The 20,021-nt window shown below is 41.6% G+C and overlaps 1 protein-coding gene across 1 annotated transcript in view; it reads left to right on the top strand.

Annotated features, from left to right (window-relative positions):
- Nucleotides 1–246: 246 nt before the first annotated feature.
- Nucleotides 247–20,021, top strand: part of Susd5 (sushi domain containing 5) — a 50,636-nt gene continuing 30,861 nt past the window's right edge. Inside the window, exons 1-3 of the mRNA XM_046437674.2 lie at nt 247–696; nt 7,811–7,988; nt 11,044–11,162. Coding sequence (XP_046293630.1) covers nt 585–696; nt 7,811–7,988; nt 11,044–11,162 — 409 coding nt within the window. The 5' untranslated portion in view covers nt 247–584. The remainder of the gene's footprint in view (nt 697–7,810; nt 7,989–11,043; nt 11,163–20,021) is intronic.

The raw sequence follows: 20,021 nt of genomic DNA, 5'->3' as shown, positions 1-20,021 counted from the left end.
GTTGGATTCTTTTTTCAAAGAAGAAGAAAAAAGAAAAATGTTCCTGTTCCGTAAGAGGACGTCAAGTCAAGACTTTCCTCTTGGAAAGTCAAGAGGTGGAGGGCAGATTTAAGCACCCAGTTTTTAATGGTCCTTCCGGTGGGGTTCGGCCTGTCACCCTCAGGTCCAAGTACCTCAGACGGAAGCGGGTTTCTAGCTACCGACTCTGCTCTCCCCGCCTCCCGGCGCCCTCACCCTCCGCCCGCCGTCGCCCTCAGAGCGCGCGGTCGGGCGCAGCCCCTTTTGGCACCGAGGCTTCCAGGTGCCCAGAGCGGAGGCGGAGCCGGGTTACAGCCGCCTCCGCGGCGCCACGGAGAAGACCCCCGGGAGTTCGGTAGCCCCAGCGCTCCTTCTGAGGCTCCAGCGTCCCAAACCTCCACCAGCTCTCCTCACTCCTCCTCTCGGCGCTCCGGGCGCGAAGCTAGCGACTTGCTAGCAAAGCAAAGACCGCAGCGTTAAGTGGCGTGCGCTGGGCAGTGGCCCCGGCAACCCCGATTGCAACTGGAGCCCTCAGCGGAGCCCGCCGGCCAGCGGGCAACAGGACCATGACTGCAGAGGGACCCGGCTCGCGTGTCCCCGCGCACAGCCGCCTGTCTGCCCTCTGGGCGGCATCGCTGCTCCTGCTGGGTGTGCCGCGCCTTTCTGTGCGGGCGGATGGTGAGTGTTCCAGGGGCGACAGGGCCTGGGGTGGAGCATGGGGTCCGGCGGGGAAGGCGAAGCTCGCCGGAGCTGCTACTTTGGAAGGGCAGGGCAAGCATCAAGCCCGGGGGGAAGGAGGCGAGCGGCGGTCCTGTGACCCAGCACCCCTCTCCCGGTCCATCGAGTCTCTGCGCGCTAGAGCGCCCAGCACCAGCCTAGGTGCTTGGACTCTCCCTCCCTTCGCTGAGGGCGCGCACTGGGAAGAGCCTGTGAGTTGGTCCTGCAGTCCCGCCGCTAGCTTTTCCAAGGTCCAGGTTTAAAGCTTTTTAGAATGAAATCACGTCTTGGGTGCCCTAGAACCACCTTGGCTGGGATTACGTTTCCACCATCTTTCAATTTCTCAAGGACTGTTAAATGTGTTGGACGACAGGACCGTTAGTTAGATAACACCCTCGGATGCACTGACTTGGACCAGGACGATCTAAAAGATGAGTGGGAATGTGTAGGCGAAGAAAAGAGAGTGCCTTGGGTAGAGGGAATAGCTGTCGCTTCTGCAAAGACTCTGAGTGGCAGGGAAAATGGGACAGATGATTAAACAAACAACAAAAAAACCAATGGGGCTGGAGCCCAAAATGCAGGGTGGGGGATGAGACATGAAATATAGGAGATTCTTTTGAGAATTGACCCGCTTTGGTTTTTGAACCTGAATTCAGCTTTTAATACCTGCCTTAAGTCAGCACGTTCGGGGGCCCAGTATCAATTCCTTTTTGAAAAGCTAATTCAACCGTGTTTTTTTTTTTTTTTTAAAGTTGTAGATGGACACAATGCATTTATTTTATTTGTGTATCTTTATGTGATGCTGAGGATAGAACTCAGTGCCTCATGAATGCTAGGCAAGTGCTCTGCCCACTGAGCCACAACCCCGGCGCTCAACCATATTTTGATTTTGGCACAAAAGCCCCTGAACTTAACGCAGGAGGATCTAAAAGGAAGCAAACTTAAAAAGAAACTTCTCCTTTCTCCTTTTTTAATCCTCTCCACTTTTCCAATGAAGAACTAGAAGTCCACTTGCTTTTAAGAAATCTTCACCTCCATGAGGGTTTCTAATAAGTCAGGCATAGGATGACTCAGATTGATAAAGGAGGAAACCCCTCAGCTAATGCAGGATGCTTTGTGTATTTTAAAATATTATTCTTTTTTTTTTTCTTTTTTTGGAGGGGAGTACTGGGGATTGAACTCAGTGTCACTCGACCACTGAGCCACATCCCCAGTCTTATTTTGTATTTTATTTAGAGACTGGGTCTCACTGAGTTGCTTAGCGCCTCGCTTTTGCCAAGGCTGGCTTTGAACTCGTGATCCTCCTGTCTCAGCCTCTGGAGCCCTGGGATTACAAGCGTGAACTACCACTCTCTGCTGAAATATTATTCTTAAATGCATCATAATGGACGAAACTAGACAACATTGACAAAAAGAAGCGTGGTGATTAAGGAAAAGGGAAAGCCAAGGGAAAAATCATAAAATACTGCAGATATTATCTTAGAATTTTTATGCTCTTTGTTGTATGCATAGGGCGGAAGTGCTCTTTCTAATTAAGGATGAATATCTTGTTTCCTTCCTGTCCTCAGAGTTAGCTGTGAACGATTTTACAACTGTTAACGATCACTGTTAATTTTTTAAATTGAGATGTAAGTCACATGAAATTTACCATTTTATAATGTACAACTCAGTGGATTTTAGTATAATCGTCATATTATGCAACCCATGCTTGGGCATCTAATTCTAGAACATTTCTATCAGCCCCAAATGAAACAGTAGTTATTAACAGCCAGTCCATTGGTAATTCTTTAGAATTTTTGGCCTGATGTAGAGTTATTAAAAAAAAAGTTGATTTTAAGGAATCATGTCAAATGAATTGTAGCTAGTATTAACTTTTGAACAATGTATACTTTTGTACCAATTTTAGTTCCTTTTAAAGAAATATCTATGAGGTTTTAGAGTTTTGCCCCATTGTGACTTCTTAAGTGGACTATGACATGGATACTGATCAATATTTTGTACCTATCTGGCTTGATGTGGGTCATAGAAAATTGAAGGCAAAAATGTCCTTGAACAAAGGGAAAGAGAGAACAACACTCGAGGACAAGTCTCCTTGTGACTTGCTGAAAATGTTTCCTTTCTCCTTTCTCCTTTTTTAATCCTCTCCACTTTTCCAATGAAGAACTAGAAGTCCACTTGCTTTTAAGAAATTCTGTTTGCTGAGCTCCACCTTTTATAATAGAGCCATTGAAGAATTATAAGCTACATTATGAAAAGATTCTTTACTCAATGTATGTTTAGCTAGTACCACTTCCCACAGTTAGTTATTTGTGTGCTACATGCTGGGAGGAGGAAGAAGAAATGCTCAGCTAAACTGTGATGCGTTACAGATATTGGATGAGCTCAATGTGGAGAGAAATTATTTCTAAAAGAAAAAGGCAAATGAAAAATATTTATTTTACATTTGACTAATGAGACAAACATCTCACACATAAAGGAGACCTGCTACTGGACTTTTGAATACTTTCAAAATGGGGGGAAAAAATCTTCATGCTAGTTAAATACAAATTAAATGTTTGGGTAATGATTATAGGGAAAGATTCATTAAACAGATATTTATTGAGCATCTACTATCTACTAGGCACTATATAGAATGATGAAGAGAAATAAGTGCTTTCTATTAGGGAGCTTAAAAATCCAGCTGGGAAAATGAAAAAAAAAAAAGTGGGAGGATTTCACAGAAATCTAAGGTAGACCAGCAGAAGAAGGGAACCAGGAGGAGAAAGGATAAAGGAGGATCTGGGAAATGAAATCAACCAAATTATATTGTTTGCATGTAGGAATATATAACAACAAATCCCACTCTTAAGTATAATTATCATGTACCTATAAAAATTTTATTTTAAAAATCCAGTGGGGGAGGGAATCATTAAGCAAATAATTCTATGAATGAAATATGAAATTGCAATTTTAGTCATTGATAATAGTAAAGTACAGAAAGCACTCTGAGAGCATAATATGGGAGATTTTGACTTGATGCAGGAGAACCTGAAAGATGAGTAAGAATGAACTAGGCAAAAGAAGGCAAAGAATGTTCCGGGAGGAGAATGGTGTTGAAAGAACCTGTAAGTTGGTAGGGGAAATGGGGCATGGGAGATAATGGTTGGAGCTGAGGGTCCATGGAGAAGTGGTTCAAGATGGTGCTAGAAAAATTGGTAGGGTCAAGATAATTTGGAGCCTCATAGGAAAGGAAGCTATTGAATGGTTTCAAGTAGTAGATTAGATCTGATTAGATCCACAATTTGACAAAATCACCAGAACAGTGATGTAGGGAGGGTGGATGTGACTGGGGCATTCTTGGATGTAGAAAGACCATATCAGATATTTCAAGGCAAAAGATGGGGCTGGAAGAAGCAAATGGAAAAGATCTGGACTCAAGAGAAGAATGTGCCATCTCTGCTGGGCTCAGGAGCGCACGCTTGTAATCCCTGTGGCTCCGGAGGCCTAGGCAGGAGAATCACAAGTTCAAAGCCAGCCTCAGCAACTTAGCGAGGCCCTAAGCAACTCAGCAAGACCCTGTCTCTATATGAAATATAAAAAAGGGCTGGGGATGTGGCTCAGTGGTTGAGTCTCTTTGGGTTCAATCCCCAATACCAAAAACAAACAAACACACAAAAAAACAACTAAAATGTGCCATCTCTGTAAGGATGGTCTTTAAAATCACATATGGATGGAACCCTAAGCAAAATTTTCACAGTGAGAAGAGAAGGCTTAGGAGTGACCCTGGAGCAAGGACAACAGGTTTAGGATTATTGAATCTATCACCAAATGTATTGGGCTGTAATTTTTATTTCTTGTCAGGTGTTGGTATTAGGGTTATGATGGTTCCTAAAGGAATTGGAAAGTTGTTTCCTCTTCTGTTCTCTGAAAGAGTTTCTGTAAAGTGAGACTTTTTTTGTTTTGTCTTATTTGTTTGCCTGATTTGTTAGTGATATCATTTGTGTTTGGAGTTTTTCTTGTGGAATGATTTTAGATAATGAATTTAATTTCATTAGTAGATAAAGGAATATTAAGATTTTAAAATTCATTCATGTCCATTTTCTGTTGTTCTTTTTTAAGAAAATTTCCCATTTCATCTAAGTTGTCAAATGTGCTGGCATATATAACACAACAGTCTGTAATTAGCATTTCGATGTCCTTGGGATCTGTAGTGATGTTCTCTTTCATTCTTGATATTGGTGATTTGTATTTTCTCTTTCTGTCTTATATCTTTTACTAGGGATTTATCAAAAATTTTTAAACCGTCTTTTGGCTTTGGTGTATTTTCTGTGTTCCTTTCCATTTCATTGATTTGACTCTATATTTATTATTTCCTTCTTTCCATTTCTTTAGAAACTTTGATTTTTGTGTTCTTTTTCAGAATGTTTTACAGATAGAATCTTAGATCATTAATATTTCAACTATACTTTTTTTGTAATATGAACCTTGAGGCTATAAATTTCCCTTAAATCTAGTTACTCCACAAGATTTTGTCCTGTAAGTTAAAAATGTTTGATTTTAATTGTGGTTGCTTCTTTGAGCACATGGCTCGTTTGGAAGTATATTTTGAAATTTCCAAATACAAGGGAATTTTCCTAGTTATTACTTTGTCATTGAGAGGCAATATAATGCAGTGATTAAGATCACTGATAGAGAGCCAAATTGCCTGATTTTGTATACCAGCTATGTGATCTAGGGCAAGAATTAAGACTAAGCCTTAACTATAAAATGGGGCTAATAATAACACCTATATCATAGAGTTATTATAAGGATTAATATAATGAACATTCATAAAGCATTTATACAATACTAGGCCCATAGTAAACATTATATAGGTGTTTTATAAATAAAAGAAATGATTTTGGCTTGTTTTTGCTGTGATCTAAAAGCATTCTTTGTATGATTTTGGTCTTTCATGTTTTGTTTTGTTTGTTTGATTTTTTTTTTAAATACTGGGGACTGAATCCAGGGGTGATCCACCACTGAGTTACATCCCCAGCCCATTTTACTTTTCAGACAGGGGTCTTGCTAAGTTGCAGGAGCTAGCCTTAAACTTGGGATCCTCCTGCCTCAACCTCCCAAGTAGCTGGGATTACAGGCATGAGCTGCCAAACCATACCTGAGATTTCTTTTAGATTTTTAATAATTTGATCAATTTTACAAATGTTCTGCATTGCCTAAAACAGATGTATATTCTGTAGTTTGGTGTGCAGTTAAACACCTGTAATCTCAGCTACTCGGGAGGCTGAGGCAGGAAGATCACAAGTTCAATGCCAGCCTCAGCAAAAGTGAGGTGCTCAATCAACTCAGTGAGACCCTGTCTCTAAATAAAATACAAAATAGGGCTGGGGATGTGGCTCAGTGGTCGAGTGCCCCTGAGTTCAATGCCCCCCCCCCCAAAAAAAAAACATAGGTGTTTCGTTCTGTTTTTTTCTTCCCAGCCTTTAAACCTGATGGGGCCACCCAAAGTATTGCTTTATCCCTCCAGGAGGCTCCTGGGGACCACAGTGCTCCCTTCCATGCCATGATTTTCCTGCCTAAAGTTCTCTTTTGCTTCAGCCTGGGCTTCTGCCTCTGCCTGAATTCATGTTCTCATTCCCATGTCAGTCACACACTCTTAGAGGTCTGCTGCATACCCACATGTTGATGTGCTGCAGGAAGCCATCATGTAGCGGACATGGTCCCCGCTGTCTTGTCCAGTAGGAGAGAAGCTTAGTGTGTGCAAGTGAATTTGTTGTGGGAAGGGCCTGGTAATGTCCTCAGGCAAGGGACAGAGGGAAGTGAAGCAACCTGTTGTGCAGTGGGTCACCTATGATGGGGGAGGCAGAAGAAGACAGAGCTGAGTCCTGAATTCGTGCCTGGGACACTGAGTGACCTACCTCAAGGAAACCCAAGTAGCTGAGCCTTGCCCCACGGTGTTTATAAAACATCTTTTAAAAGAAAGAGTTGAAAGGTTTATCTATATAACAGGCCAGAGTGGCTGGGTTTTTGCTTGTTTGTTTGCTTAAGAATACAAGAGCAAGCCAGGCATATTGGTTCATTGGAGAGCCTTGTGTTAGAGACCTGCCTGGGCAACATAGCAAGACCCTGAAAAAAAAAAAACAAAAAAGACAAAAATGAACAAAAACATCCTATAAGTTTCCTCAAAAAAATTAAAAAATAAAAATAGACCCAAGCATGGTGGCCACACCTGTAATCCAAGTTACTTGAGTGCCTGAGGGAATAGGAATCAAGTTCAAGGACAACGTGGGCAAATTAGTGAGACTTTGTCTCAAAACTAAAAGTAAAAATAGAATTATCTTATGATCCTGCTATATCACTACTCAGTGTTTATTAAAAAAAAATCAAAGTCAGCCTACTTCAGAGATACATGCATACCTATTTATGGTGGCACAATTCACAATAGCCAAGTGATGGAATTGGATTAGGTGTCCATCAACAGATGAATGGATAAAGAAAATAACACACACACACACACACACACACACACACAATGGAGTATTATTCAGCCATAAAGCAGAATGAAATTATGTCATCTAAGGGAAAATGGATGGAACTAGAGAACATCATGTTAAAATAAATCCACCAAACTCAGAAAAACAACTGTTGCATGTTTTCTTTCATATGTTGAAGCTAGAGGGGGTGGAAAGAACATCATGATTGCAGAAGGGAGATGATTTGTGTAGAGAAAGAGAATCAGAGTGAGGGATGAAAGAAAGGGGAGGTGTTGGGGAATGAAACATCAAATTACATGCATATATGGATATGTCATAATTAAACCCACTATGCTGTATAATTAATATATACCAATACAAGTAAAATAAGGCAAATAATATGAACCAGCTGAAGAATAAATAAATACCATCAGTAAACACTAAAAAAAAAATAGTGTAATTGCTATCACCTGGTCCCAGAGACCGTGTACAATGGAGGTAGCTGCATTTGGGTCTCAGTCAGTTGGGAAGCTACAGTTGTGACCAGCGTCTGCCAGTGAGTTTGCTGAGATTAAATTTCCATGGATCTTAGATTCCCCATGTTTGTGCTTATACCCACACAGGGAAGCTCTTTGTGCTAGAGTCTCAGAATGGTTCTCAGGGCCTGGACCTGGAGACAGCTCGGCTTTCCTGTAAGACCAGGGGTGCTCACCTGGTGTCTGCGGAAGAGCTGCGGAGAGTGGTCCAGGATTGCACCTTGGCGGTGTGCACCACAGGTTGGCTGGCAGATGGCACCCTTGGGTAAGTTGGACAGCTGGGGAAAACCCTCCTTTGCACTCACCCCAGGGGTCTGATCAAGTCTTACAGGGGGGCTCAATAATTGTTCTCTAGCCAGATGTGGTGGTGTACTCCTGTCATCCCAGAGACGCAAGAGGCTGAGGCAGGAGGATTATAAATTTGAGGTCAACCTCGGCAACATAGTGGAAATAAATTGGATAAATTTAATACTTTAGATAATAAATAAAGTAGAAAAAGTAATGGGGAGGTAGTTCAATGGTAAAGTACCCCTGGGTTTTATCCCTAATATCACCCGGAAAAAAAAAAGTTCTCTGGAGGCACTAGGATAGGCAAAGTGCTATGGGAAGTGGCTTTCAGGATGTTCTTGTTTTGAATTCTCATATAAATTCTGGAGTTAAGTCACAGGTTGTATTTTTTTTTAATCCCTGACTTTGTTATTTTCGTTATTTTGAATTTTCTCTTCAAGTGACAAAACTAGTACATGATTGTATATAGTCTTTTTTTTTTTTTTTTTTTTTTGGTGGTGCTGGGGATTGAACCCAGGGCCTTGTGCATTCAAGGCAGGTACTCTACCAACTGAGCTATATCCCCAGCCCTGGTATATAGTCTTAATCATTTGCATATGTATAGGAACATGGGATGGATGGAGGTTTACATTTTTTTTTTTAATGGTGTTGGGTATCAAATCCAATGGCCAAGTCACCGGGATTACAGGCATGTGCCATTGCACCTGGCTTGAGTAGCATTCTTGGTAGCCTCATGGACTAGGAGGACTGAGATTTAAATTCAGATTCTGTGGAGGAGGTCCAGTGAGTCTTCTTTTTTTTTTTTTAGAAGATTTCTTTTTTACATAATATTTATTTATTTTTATGTGGTGCGGAGGATTGAAACCAGTGTCTCACATGTGCTAAGCCAGCGCTCTACCACTGATCTACAATCCCAGCCCCTTCCAGTGAGTCTTTTTGCTTTGGGTTGTACCTTCCTGGGCTGTACCTCAGGAATAAGAGTAAACTGGACACAGTACACAGTTCAGTAAATTGGACACAGGCCTTCTGAGAAGCAGCAGCAAACCATCAAATACTTGAAAGCCACAAATTTGGATTGAATACTACTTGAATTCAACGGCTCCAGATATCTAGAAGAATCAATAAAAAGTCTCTTTTGAGGAAGATAATGTTATCCTAGGTCTCAATAATTAAATTGAATTGAATTTATTGAATTAACAGTAAACAGTTTTTGCCAATATAAAATAACTAGTCACCTGAGGATACAAGGCAACAAGAATACAATTCAAGAGAAATAATAGATAATAGAAACTCTAAATATTAGCATTGGTAGCTATAGACTTTATAGTAACTATCCTTAAAATGTTCAAAGATTTAGAAGGCAAGAAGGCAATTTTGGTAGAGGATAGGAAACTATAAAAATAACCAAATGGAAGCTCTAGAAAAATATAACAACAAAACTTAATGAGGATCAATCTAACAGATTTCATCTAATAAATGAATCTCTAATAGCTGGTTAAAAGGAGCCAAAAAGAGAATTAGTGAACCGGAAGATATTCCACAGGAAGATATTTAGAATAAAAAACAGCGGGAAAAGAATGAAAAGTGTAGAGGAAAAGGTAAAAGTCAAACAAGATGCGTGTGATTTGAACTATAAAGGGAAAAATTAAAGAAATGGAATAAGAATAATAAGAATGATCCACAACTGAAGAAAAACATCAAGGCACAGATTCAAGAAAACCTGTGAAGTCTGAGTAGGACAAATGAAAAGAAATCCATGGGCTGGATATGTAGCTCAGTGGTAGAGTTTTTGCCTAGCATGCTTGATGCCTTGGGTTTTATCCCCAGTGCTGCTAAGAGAGAGAAAGAGAAGGAGAGAGAAAGAGGAAAAAAAAAAACTAGGCATATCATTGAAAGATTAGTAAGGATCAAATATGAATAAAAAGAAAGATTATCTTTAAAGGAACAATAACTTATCTTTAAAGGAACAATAACAAACTGACAAAACCCAAAGATGATTGATTGGTAACTTTAAAGTGCTGAAAGAAAAATTACTGTCAACCTAGAATTCTATATATACAGTGAAATATCTTTCAGTTATAAAGACGAAATAGACATTGTAAGATAGATAAAAGACAAGAGAATTCATTACACTCAACCTTCACTAAAAGAAACACTGAAGAAGGCTGATGGTGTAGCTCCGTGGTAGAGTACTTGCCTAATGTGCCGAGGCCTTGGTTTCAATCCCCAGCACCAACAAACAAACATACAAACAAAAACCACTAAAGGGTGTTCTTCAGGCAGGAGGAAAATAATTGCAGGTGGAAGTCTGGAGATATGAAAAAGAATGAATGGAATAAGTTAATATGTGGGCAGATTAAAATTATATAATTATATAAAGCAGTGATAATACTGCACACTAAAAAATAGTATATGTGGCAATATTTGAAGCAAATTAATACATATATATTAATAATACATGGTATTACATTATACATCATGCAGTTAATGATACATATTATTGGCAGAGGGAGTAAAAGTAATATTAAATTTTAATAAGTCAAGGAAATATGGGACAAAAATAGATTATAATGGAAATTGGCACATATTTAGAATTGAATAATATAAAAAACATATCCAGACTCATGAAGTGTTACTAAAGCTACACCTAGAGGGAAATATGATGCATTAAATGTTTATGTAAGAAAATGAGAAAAGCTATAGGTTTATGAACTAATACTTTACCTTACTAAATTTGAAAAAAGCAGAGAACAGAATTTTATGAAGTCAAAACTAAACGTATTCGAAAATATCACCAATGTTTTGCTTCTGAAACTTGAATCAACACCTATGACTTCAACTCAGGCACCACCTGTCTACCTGAATGTAGACCTTTGTTTAGGGAGAATGTTTCTATATTGATGCTTTCAGCTAAAGCTCATGAGTCACAAAAATCTCTGCTGATTCAGAACTAATAGCAGAAAAGAATTCTTCTTTCCCATTTTTTGTCAACACAGAGAAGTCCTCCTAACCCTGTGCCTTCTTTGTTTCAGGACAACTGTGTGTAGCAAAGGGAGTGGTGAACAGCAAATCATGAAAGCTATCGATGTGAGAATTGAGAGCAACCCAGTTCCTGGTGGCATGTTCAATGCCCTTTGTATTAAGAATGAAGGTCAGTGCTACCATCTTTGTAAAGGTCTTGAACTGGGTGATCTTGTTGGTTGCTGTCTTAGATTGGGTTCTGGAGAGGAAGGCCTTGAGATATGGTTTCTCTAAAGCCTTACAAAGAAATTTTTGAAGTCTTCCAAAGAAAAGCCAATAGGGCAGTGAAAAATTAGACAGGAAAGGGTAGATGGTAATTTGGTGCAATATTAAGCAAAATTCACAGTAGTGGTGAGGTGGAGTAGCTTTGGCCTAGTCTCTCAATAAACCTCTGCAATGATGTACATATTCATGGTTTCCCTGATTGGGTGAGGGAGCTGGGGTATTTATACCCCATCTGTCAGTCATTGGTGAAAGGCTGCTTCAGGAAATGTAAATTTCCAGGCTCTTCTGGTTTATTCATTTGCATAGATAAGAGGTAGAGTTTTTGCCTAGCATGCTTGATGCCCTTCAACAGAGGCATAGTTGCCCATCAGGAGTCCCTGTGCATAGGAATGATCCATGTCTCTATGGAATAACAGCAGAGCCTCAGCAGCATCTGCTACAGTTGTTAATGCTCACAGCTTGCTCTTCAGTCTGTCTTCACAGTGAACAACACACTGAAAAGAAAAGAAAATTATCATTCCCCAAAAAGGAAAATTTATGGGATTTAGGAAACTGCTCTTAGGAAGGAAAATCCACCTTCAGTCTGGAAAGTCAGCTGAGTGGTGGAGAGAAAACCATAAAGAAGTCTCCAGGGCAGCATTTCATGTGCACCAAAATAAGTACACCTTCATTATCAGAAACACATGTCGTTGAAGGGGACTATTCATGTGAGTGAAGAAAAAGCCAACTTCTTAATCATCAGTCATGGAAATCAGCACAGGTTCTGCTTGGCTGCATACTGGACTCATCTGGGAAGTATTTTTTTCAAAAATACTGATGCCTGGGTGCCAGACCTAGAAATTCTGATGTAAATGTTCTGGGCATTGAGATTTTTAAAAAATCACCCTAGTGATTTTAATGTGCATCCTATGTTGAGAACTACTTTAATAATGCAGGATTTCTTTAACTTCTGTGATCATCAGAAACACCAGATAAACTTGTTAAAAACACAAATCCTCAGGCTGTATCCCAGATGCACCAAATCCTCACCTCTAGGGAAGAGGTCAGAGGAGTTGGTCAATGTGAGAGCCATAGTGAACTCCTAAGGCCCTGGAAGATGTTTGCCACAGGTTTGGTAATGATAGGCTTCTCCTTTGCTATGGGGTCTCTGTTCAGGAAGGTTCTTCAGGTACTGATTTTTATTGAAGAGTGTTGTGAGAAACTCTTGATCTGTCTAATCAAACAATCAAGAGATGTATCTTTGTTTTGGAAAGACCCAGGGAGAGCAAGATCTGTGATTTTTAAAAAATCACATAAATAAAATGATCCTTTGCAATGTGTCAAAATGCATTTTACTGACATGTAATAACTAATTAGAACAAATTTAAAAATTTTTTTAAATGATTTTTTGAATCCCAAACATAGGTGGAGCATCAGATCCCTGAAGGAGATAGGAGAGAGCTAGAAGAAAAGCAGGATAACCTTGCTTCTTCTGTGATCTCAAGTGAAAGAGTCCTGTCTCTTTCCCCTAATAAATAAGAGCTATCATTTAGCTTTTGTAAGGTAACATACCACCATAAAATGTAGTATCTTAAAATGACATACTTAGCTCACAATTTTGTGGACCATCAATTTATGTTGCTCTTTTGTTACCATCGACTGGGCTCACTTATGAATCTATGGTCAGCTGCTGTTTGACAGGTAGCCTTGCTTCTAGGACTTGGCTGGCTGTTGGCTAGGGTGAGGAGAGGGTCTGGGCCATATGCTCCTCATCATGCAACAGGCTAGCCCGGGATTTCTACCGCACAGCCCATCACAAGTTGTGTGACTGTAAGTGTGTGCCCCTTTTGCCCATAATCTCAATACATGCAACCAAAGATAGGAAATGTCCATTCATGTCGTACAAGGTGTGAAGATCAAAGCCACGATAGTGACTGCAAATCTGAGTCATGGACAAAGCAATGTCTTGTGCCTCCTGATGTGTTGCATTAATTTGGTGGTATTCCTGCCAAAAATGTATAACTCAAATCTAATCATGGGGAAACACAAGCCAGACTCAAACTGAGGAGCACCTTACTCTTTTAAAAAATGTTGAGAAGAAAAAGAAAGGCTGGCAACTGTTCTAGATTAAAATAGAATGAAAAGATTTGACAACAAAATGCAATGTGTGACTCTGGGTTATATTGTGGACCAGGAAAAAAAAATAGCTATAGTTGATGACATTTGACTCTGAATTATGAATTAAATAATAGTGTGGTATCAATGTTTAAATTTCCTGATTTTAGTCAATGTACTGCAGTTATGTAAAAGAATGTTCTTGTTCTTAGGAAATGCACACTAAAGTTTTTAGGAGCAAAGGGCCACAGTATCTACAACTTACTCTCAAATGGTTCATAAAATAATCATAGAGGACTGGGGATAAAGCTCGGTGGTAGATCACTCACTCGTGCCCAAGGCCATGAGTTTGATCCCCAGCACTGCAAACAAAATAAAACAGAATTATAAATACAGATACATATGTATATATATTCATGTACATGTATATACTTACATATATGTACATAGATATGTATATATGTATGTTTGAGTGTATATGTGTGTGTGTGTGTGTGTATATATATATATATATATAGAGAGAGAGAGAGAGAGAGAGAGAGAAGAGAATTATAAAGCAAAGGGGGCAAAATTAATTCACATTGGTAAATTAGTAAATAAAGGGTATATGGAAGTTCTTCATTCTTAGAAATTTTCCATAACTTTGAAATTAAAAAATTTTCAAAAAAAATCAAATGATCAATGTACTTCTTCAGTAGCAACAATAACAGCAGTAACAACAGTTACAACTGATAACCATAAACACTGCAAAAAACAAAACAAACAAACAAAAAAACAACCCTGTGAGGTGTGGGGAGCCAACCTGTGAAGTGAAACTGGGGGTGTTGCTAAGGCCCAAGCACAGCAAGGGCAGGTCACCAGAAGCCCAGCAGCAGATGGTCTGTGTGTGTCTGAGAGGCAGAGGATTTATGCTGGCTGGCTTTGAGGCTCCCTGAGCTTACTCCCCTGTGTGAGCCAGGCAGAAGATGCTTCAGATAATGTATGTGCGGTGGCTGTCATGACACCTGTCCACGTGCCTGAAGACCGGCTCCATTTTAACACAGCAGGCTCAGCGTGGGGTTCCTGCGGTCAAGGTCCTCCAGGGCTCTGTGTCCTGCAGCAGTTTGCCTGAGCCCAGCCGGGCCTCCCTCACCACCCAGTCAGGAGGGCTGCACAGGCAGGGCCTGTAAGGGGAAGCCTGGAGTCTTGGTCCTGTGGGGCCTAATGGTTAAGGAGGCCTTAGGTGAGCCATGCATCCTGAGGTGGGATTAGGCTCTCAGGCCTGTTCTCTCCTGGGGCTCTCTACAAGAGCAGGAAGGACTCCCCACAGTCACTCAAAGAGAATTCTCTCCCTCCCTGTCTTCTTTCCTCCTTTAGGAGGAAAACAGCTCCCTATACCCTCCACTCTTCTCAGAGAATTCGCTTCTTTCCTCATAGAGTCTTTGTTGATAGTAGTCAACGAGGGAAATCTGTCGCTGCAGGAAGGTGCAGGGTCTTAGTGCAGACCCAGGTGAACAGGCCGTTGGGTCCAGCCGAGCACAAGCCCAGGGTCATACTTCTTCAAAGGTTGCTTCTTTCCGAATAATGCTTGATGGTACTGAGCACCGTGCTGCTGCTTGCCTTTGTCAAGACAGACTGAGGGGTGCTGACTCTCAGAATGGCAGATATCTGCCTCGGGAAGAGCCCAGAAGGAGCACGGGGCCTGTGGAGTGTCAGGGCAGCTTCCTCCTGTGCTTGTTTATTGATTTATTTATTTTATGTGGTGCTGAGAATGGAACCCAGTGCGTCACACGTGCTAGGCAAACGCTCCACCACTGAGCCACAGCCCAGGCCCCTGCTCCCGTGCTTCTTGATTGAAATAAAGTTCATCACCAACATAGACGTCTCTCATTTTCCTTTCAGTATTTTTGTTTCACTGACAGTGAATTTCCAGCCCTGTGGTGATCTCACTTAAACTAATAAGTGAAGTTATTTTTAACCAACTGGATGCTGATGAAATAAGTCGCCTCCACTTGGATTTTCTTGCTTTGCTTCTCTTGGCAGCTTGTCGGTGGGGTCGGTGGCTTGGGGTCTGGAGGCTTCCAGTTTCCTCTGTCTGTGGCACTTCTGTCTGTGGCACCACAAGGCTCCATTCTGTGTGCTGTGTGACTCCACACTGAGCCAGGGCTGGCTGTGCCCCGCTTCCCCACCAGCCATCTTGACCTTCTCGGTGCTGCATACTTCAGAGTTGCGGGTACTTCTCTTAAAAACGAGAATGGATCATTGCCTTCCTTGAGTTTATTTTATTTTTCCAGCACTGGGGATTGTATCTGGGGGTGCTTCACCACTGAGCTACCTTCCCAGTCCTTTTTATTTTTTATTTTGAGATAGGGTCTCACTAAGTTGCTGAGGCTGGCTTCAAACTTTCGATCCTCCTGCCTCAGCCTCCTGAGTCATTGGGATTCCATGTGCTTTTCCATCCCAGCTTCCCTTCCTTTATGTCAACAAGAAGAGAGCTGAGTGCTTACCTGTCTTGGAGAGTAAACAGGAATTTTTGAGAGTAGCCAATTCCCAGGTCTACCTAGAGGTGGCCCTGTGTCTCATGAGTGGCTTTGGGGGAATTGTCCAGTAATCATGGGACTGGAACCAATTAATCACACTGTGTAGAATAGCTGATAAAACATATTTAATTCAGGGTCTCCCAAGGAAGTATGTCAGACTGAGCTCTTTATCACTGACTTGATGTTGATCATTTATTTATTTAGTTGTCCAGGGTCATGCAAAGTCCAGTGCTCATACTTGCAGGTGCTTCAGACAGATGATAGAGGACTTGAGTTGGCAGTATATTGGAATAGATGAGAAATGAATGTGTTTTCATTACACACACACACACACAAATAAAAAAAATAAAAAATAAAAAAATAACTAAGGAGACTTCCTGAGGCAGTGGCATTTGAGATGGAACTTGTAAGATTTTGTTTCATGGGAATAATGGGTATGAAAGAGTACAGGACATTACAGACAGAAAAAAAAAAAAAAACAGGAGAAGGCAAGGCTAGGAATTAAAGAGCCCACTGGCTCTAGAGAGACTAGGTCTACATGAGCCCTTGTACTCATGCTTCTGGAGAGGTGCCAGGTTCAGAACAGCCTTGGGGGCTCCAGTAGCTGCTGGGCAGGTCTGATGTGGCTGCAGAAGGCAGCCCAAATAATCTCCATTGCAAGAACCAGTGAAGTCCCCTCCCTTGCCACCCACATACCAGGCTTGGATGGGTGTCAGGACTGAGGCTTTCCACTACAAAAATATGGGTTAGGCCAGTCCTGACACACAAACACCCAGTTCCCAGAAATGCCAAGGGCAGCCAGAGAAATGTTGCCAAGGGGTCTTTTGGCCCGTGGGGCAGACATCTCTGTGATGTCTTTGTAATCTGGGCCTGTGGGCACCAACGACCAGGACGGACTTCTCCACTTCTGTGTTGCTCAGAAGATCTGAAGCTGCACTTTGGACTGGTCAGTGTGTTCAGCGAGTCGTGGTATGTTTTCCACATGGTAAATGTGAGAGGTCCAGAGCCCCACCTTATAATCACATGCACAGCCCCCAGAAATGGAGGCACCAAGCAGGGCGTGGTGGGCACACACCTGTAATCCCAGTGGCTCGGGAGGCTGAGGTAGGAGGATCCCTAGTTCAAAGCCAGCCTCAGCAACAGCAAAGCACTAAGCAACTCGGAGAGACCCTGTCTCTAAATAAAATACAAAATAGGGCTAGGGATGTGGCTTAGTGGTTGAGTGCCTCTGAGTTTAATCCCTGGTATCTGATGCCTCCCCTTCTCCCCCCCGCAAAAAAAGGAGAAATGGATGCACTAGCAGTGACTTTGTTCTCAAGCTCTCCTGTACCATGGGGGGTCCTAGTGGCCTCTGAGCACAGACTTGAGCTACTTTCCTCTGTGCTGTTCCACTGCAACCTCTAGACCTGCAAGGGTCACTTGCTTAGAAACAGTCCTAGAAAGGGACTCTATGTGACTCAGAGTTCTGGAGGAAGACAGAAAACCCAGGGCAAGGTATGCTCCAGTTAGAGCAAAGACCACATGCTCACTCTGACTATTTATCAGAAGTATTTTTATTAGTAGTCTGAATCCTGCCAGTGACTTGCACAGCCTCAGGTAGTTATCAGTTGCCCAAAGCCAGAGCTAGAAAGAGATTAGGATGTGCAAACCTCTGACCCTAAAGCCCATGGGAGCCTGCTGCTTTCTTGGCCCTCCGTAGGGCTTGTGCTAGCAAGCAGCCCTCATGGCATTGCAAAACCCCAGTAGGGGAGCAGCTCTGTTCACATGGAGTTGGGTCCTTCCCTAGTATTAGCTAGGGGCCTCCGATATCCAGCTGCTCTTTTGTTTATGCTTTATAATAATGTAGATTCCCCAATCCTTTGTTGCTCATCTCTCCTTGGTGAAAATGAGCTGTGTGGGGAAGAACCTGAGTGCTGAAGGGGACAGCTCCAGGGCTACATGGAGGGTCAGGGGAGATGGGCTGGGTTGCTCCACAGTGGGGGCCCCATTCCTACTGACTGTGAAACACGGCCCAAAGTTGAGAACCGTGTGCCAGACATTGCCTCAAGGTCTTGTCTATTGTGGGCTGCATCCCACGTTGCCCATCATCTCACAACAGCCATTCCTCCAGCCACCCCCAGCAGGCTCTGCCCTTCCCGCAGAGCTGGTCAATAATACCTACTAGCACCCTACCAGCCTGTTGGGAAACTAAGCAAGCGGAGAGTTACAAGAGGAGCAAAAGGCATCAGCATTTCAAAAAAAGAGGGGATTGTTGTAAGGATTTAGAACAAATAAAACCACTTGAAACTGTTTAGAAAATATTTGATGCATATTCTCAAGCCGTTGCTCCTTGTCTCTTTAGCCAGCATAACATCTCTCTCCTTTTCATGGTCCTAAAAATACACTCTGGTGTTCATTACCTTACTCCTGGCGAGAGTGGGGGGGGTGGGTTTCCTGAACTCCTTTAGTAAAAACTCCTTTAGTACAAAATTCCTTTAGTGCAGATGTGTTCATTATTTTATAGGGGAAAAGGAAAACAAAGTTAGTGTCTGACCATAGGGGGTCCATTATGGTACATTTATACAAGAATCTGTAGTCATTTACAAATAAATTCAAACAATACAGCTAATTGTCAACAGGGGAGAATTGCACGATATAATGTTAAATTAACAAACAAGCTATAAACCCGAACAACTACTTCATAGTGAGTTATACCATTAACATAGACTGGAAACATTTAGGTATTTCCATACTGTTGGAATTTACTGAATAACAATAAGCAAATTCATCACACCTAAACAAATTCACAGATCACATTATTTTCGTTGGTAGTATGTTATGGAATAATCATGGCTCACTTGGTACCAGGAGTTCTGCAATCACAGGTTTGTTTGTTTTTAAAAACAACAACAGGGTTTTGCTAAGTTGCCCAGGCTGATCTTAACTTTTTTAAAAAAAAATCTCTTTTATAGTTGTAGATTGACAGCTTGCCTTTATTTATTTTTTTATGTGGTACTGAGATTGAACCCAGTGCCTCACACATGCTAGGCAAATGCTCCACCACTGAGCTACAGCCCCAACCCTGATCTTAACTTTTGATCCTCTTGACTCAGCGGCCCAAGTAGCTGGGATTACAGGTGTGCACCACTGCACTTGGCTTAAAGAGGACTTTGTCACACAGTTCAGATAACACCAAAGAATGAAGGAAAGGTCAAACTTTTGTATCCCAATTTCAACATCTTTGGTTTGTGAAATAGTAACGGGGCTTGCAGGCTAGAGTCTTACAGTTTCTCAAGATAAATGTTCCTGTCTTCATTTAAGTTTTAAACTCAGTGGAAACTCTGGTCATCAGAAGTTCTAACTGGCAGTAGATGCCCTTTTAAATTGAAAAATGAGCCAAACAGTGTGTTCACTAGTACACACTTATTTGATATTACTAGTGCACATTTGTTTGACAAATAAAGATCTTTTATGAAATCTTTCCTTGGAATAGAAAAAAATAGAAATTGATGTTGACACTATTGAAACCCTGCTGTAAGACCTAAGGAATCCACAAACCAAGTCCCTACCTACAAAATAATTGAAAAGTAGCATAAAACTAGTACATTTATCAACTGTCCATTTCCCTAGAGAGGAGAAGTGGGTTCAAGTGTATAGCCAAGCTGTTTTCGATAGCTCTCTTGTGAGGTTCAAGATGAGAAGGTTAGTGAAAGAGACTAATTCAAGTTGCACCTGGATGTGAGTGGTGTTTTTGGCATACACTTGGTTGTGTTAATGCATGAAACTGTTGTCCTGGAGCTCCTGAATCACACCAACTCAGAAGCAGTGTGTTTCCTGATTTGAACATTTCTGGGAAATCCAGAAACATATGGCTTGTGTACCCAGACTCTCAGGAGCCTGATTGTGGTTTTCCTGAACCAGATTCTAGCCCTTGTCAATCTGGAAATTAACTCTGAAAAAGGAGATCCTCAGAGTCTGGGCTGTGGATTTGACCTGAGGTTCCCCTTTATTTTCGGAACAATTGCCCTGCTCCTGGATTTTCCTTCCAAGGAACTGGTGTTTTATACACAGAACTATGTGAGACTGCAAGTATTTGTTCTTTGACAGAGTTTGATGAAGAGCCTCCATTCTCCCAGAGTTAGATCCTGAAGGAGGAGAACGGAGGAGTGCCC

The sequence above is a fragment of the Marmota monax genome, unplaced genomic scaffold (genome assembly GCF_021218885.2).
Source record: "Marmota monax isolate L192 unplaced genomic scaffold, Marmota_monax_Labrador192_F-V1.1 WCK01_AAM20220418_F8-fsc00021, whole genome shotgun sequence".
Lineage (NCBI taxonomy): Eukaryota > Metazoa > Chordata > Mammalia > Rodentia > Sciuridae > Marmota > Marmota monax.
The sequence above is the reverse complement of the archived record's forward strand: the minus strand, read 5'-3'. Positions and strand labels throughout refer to the sequence as shown.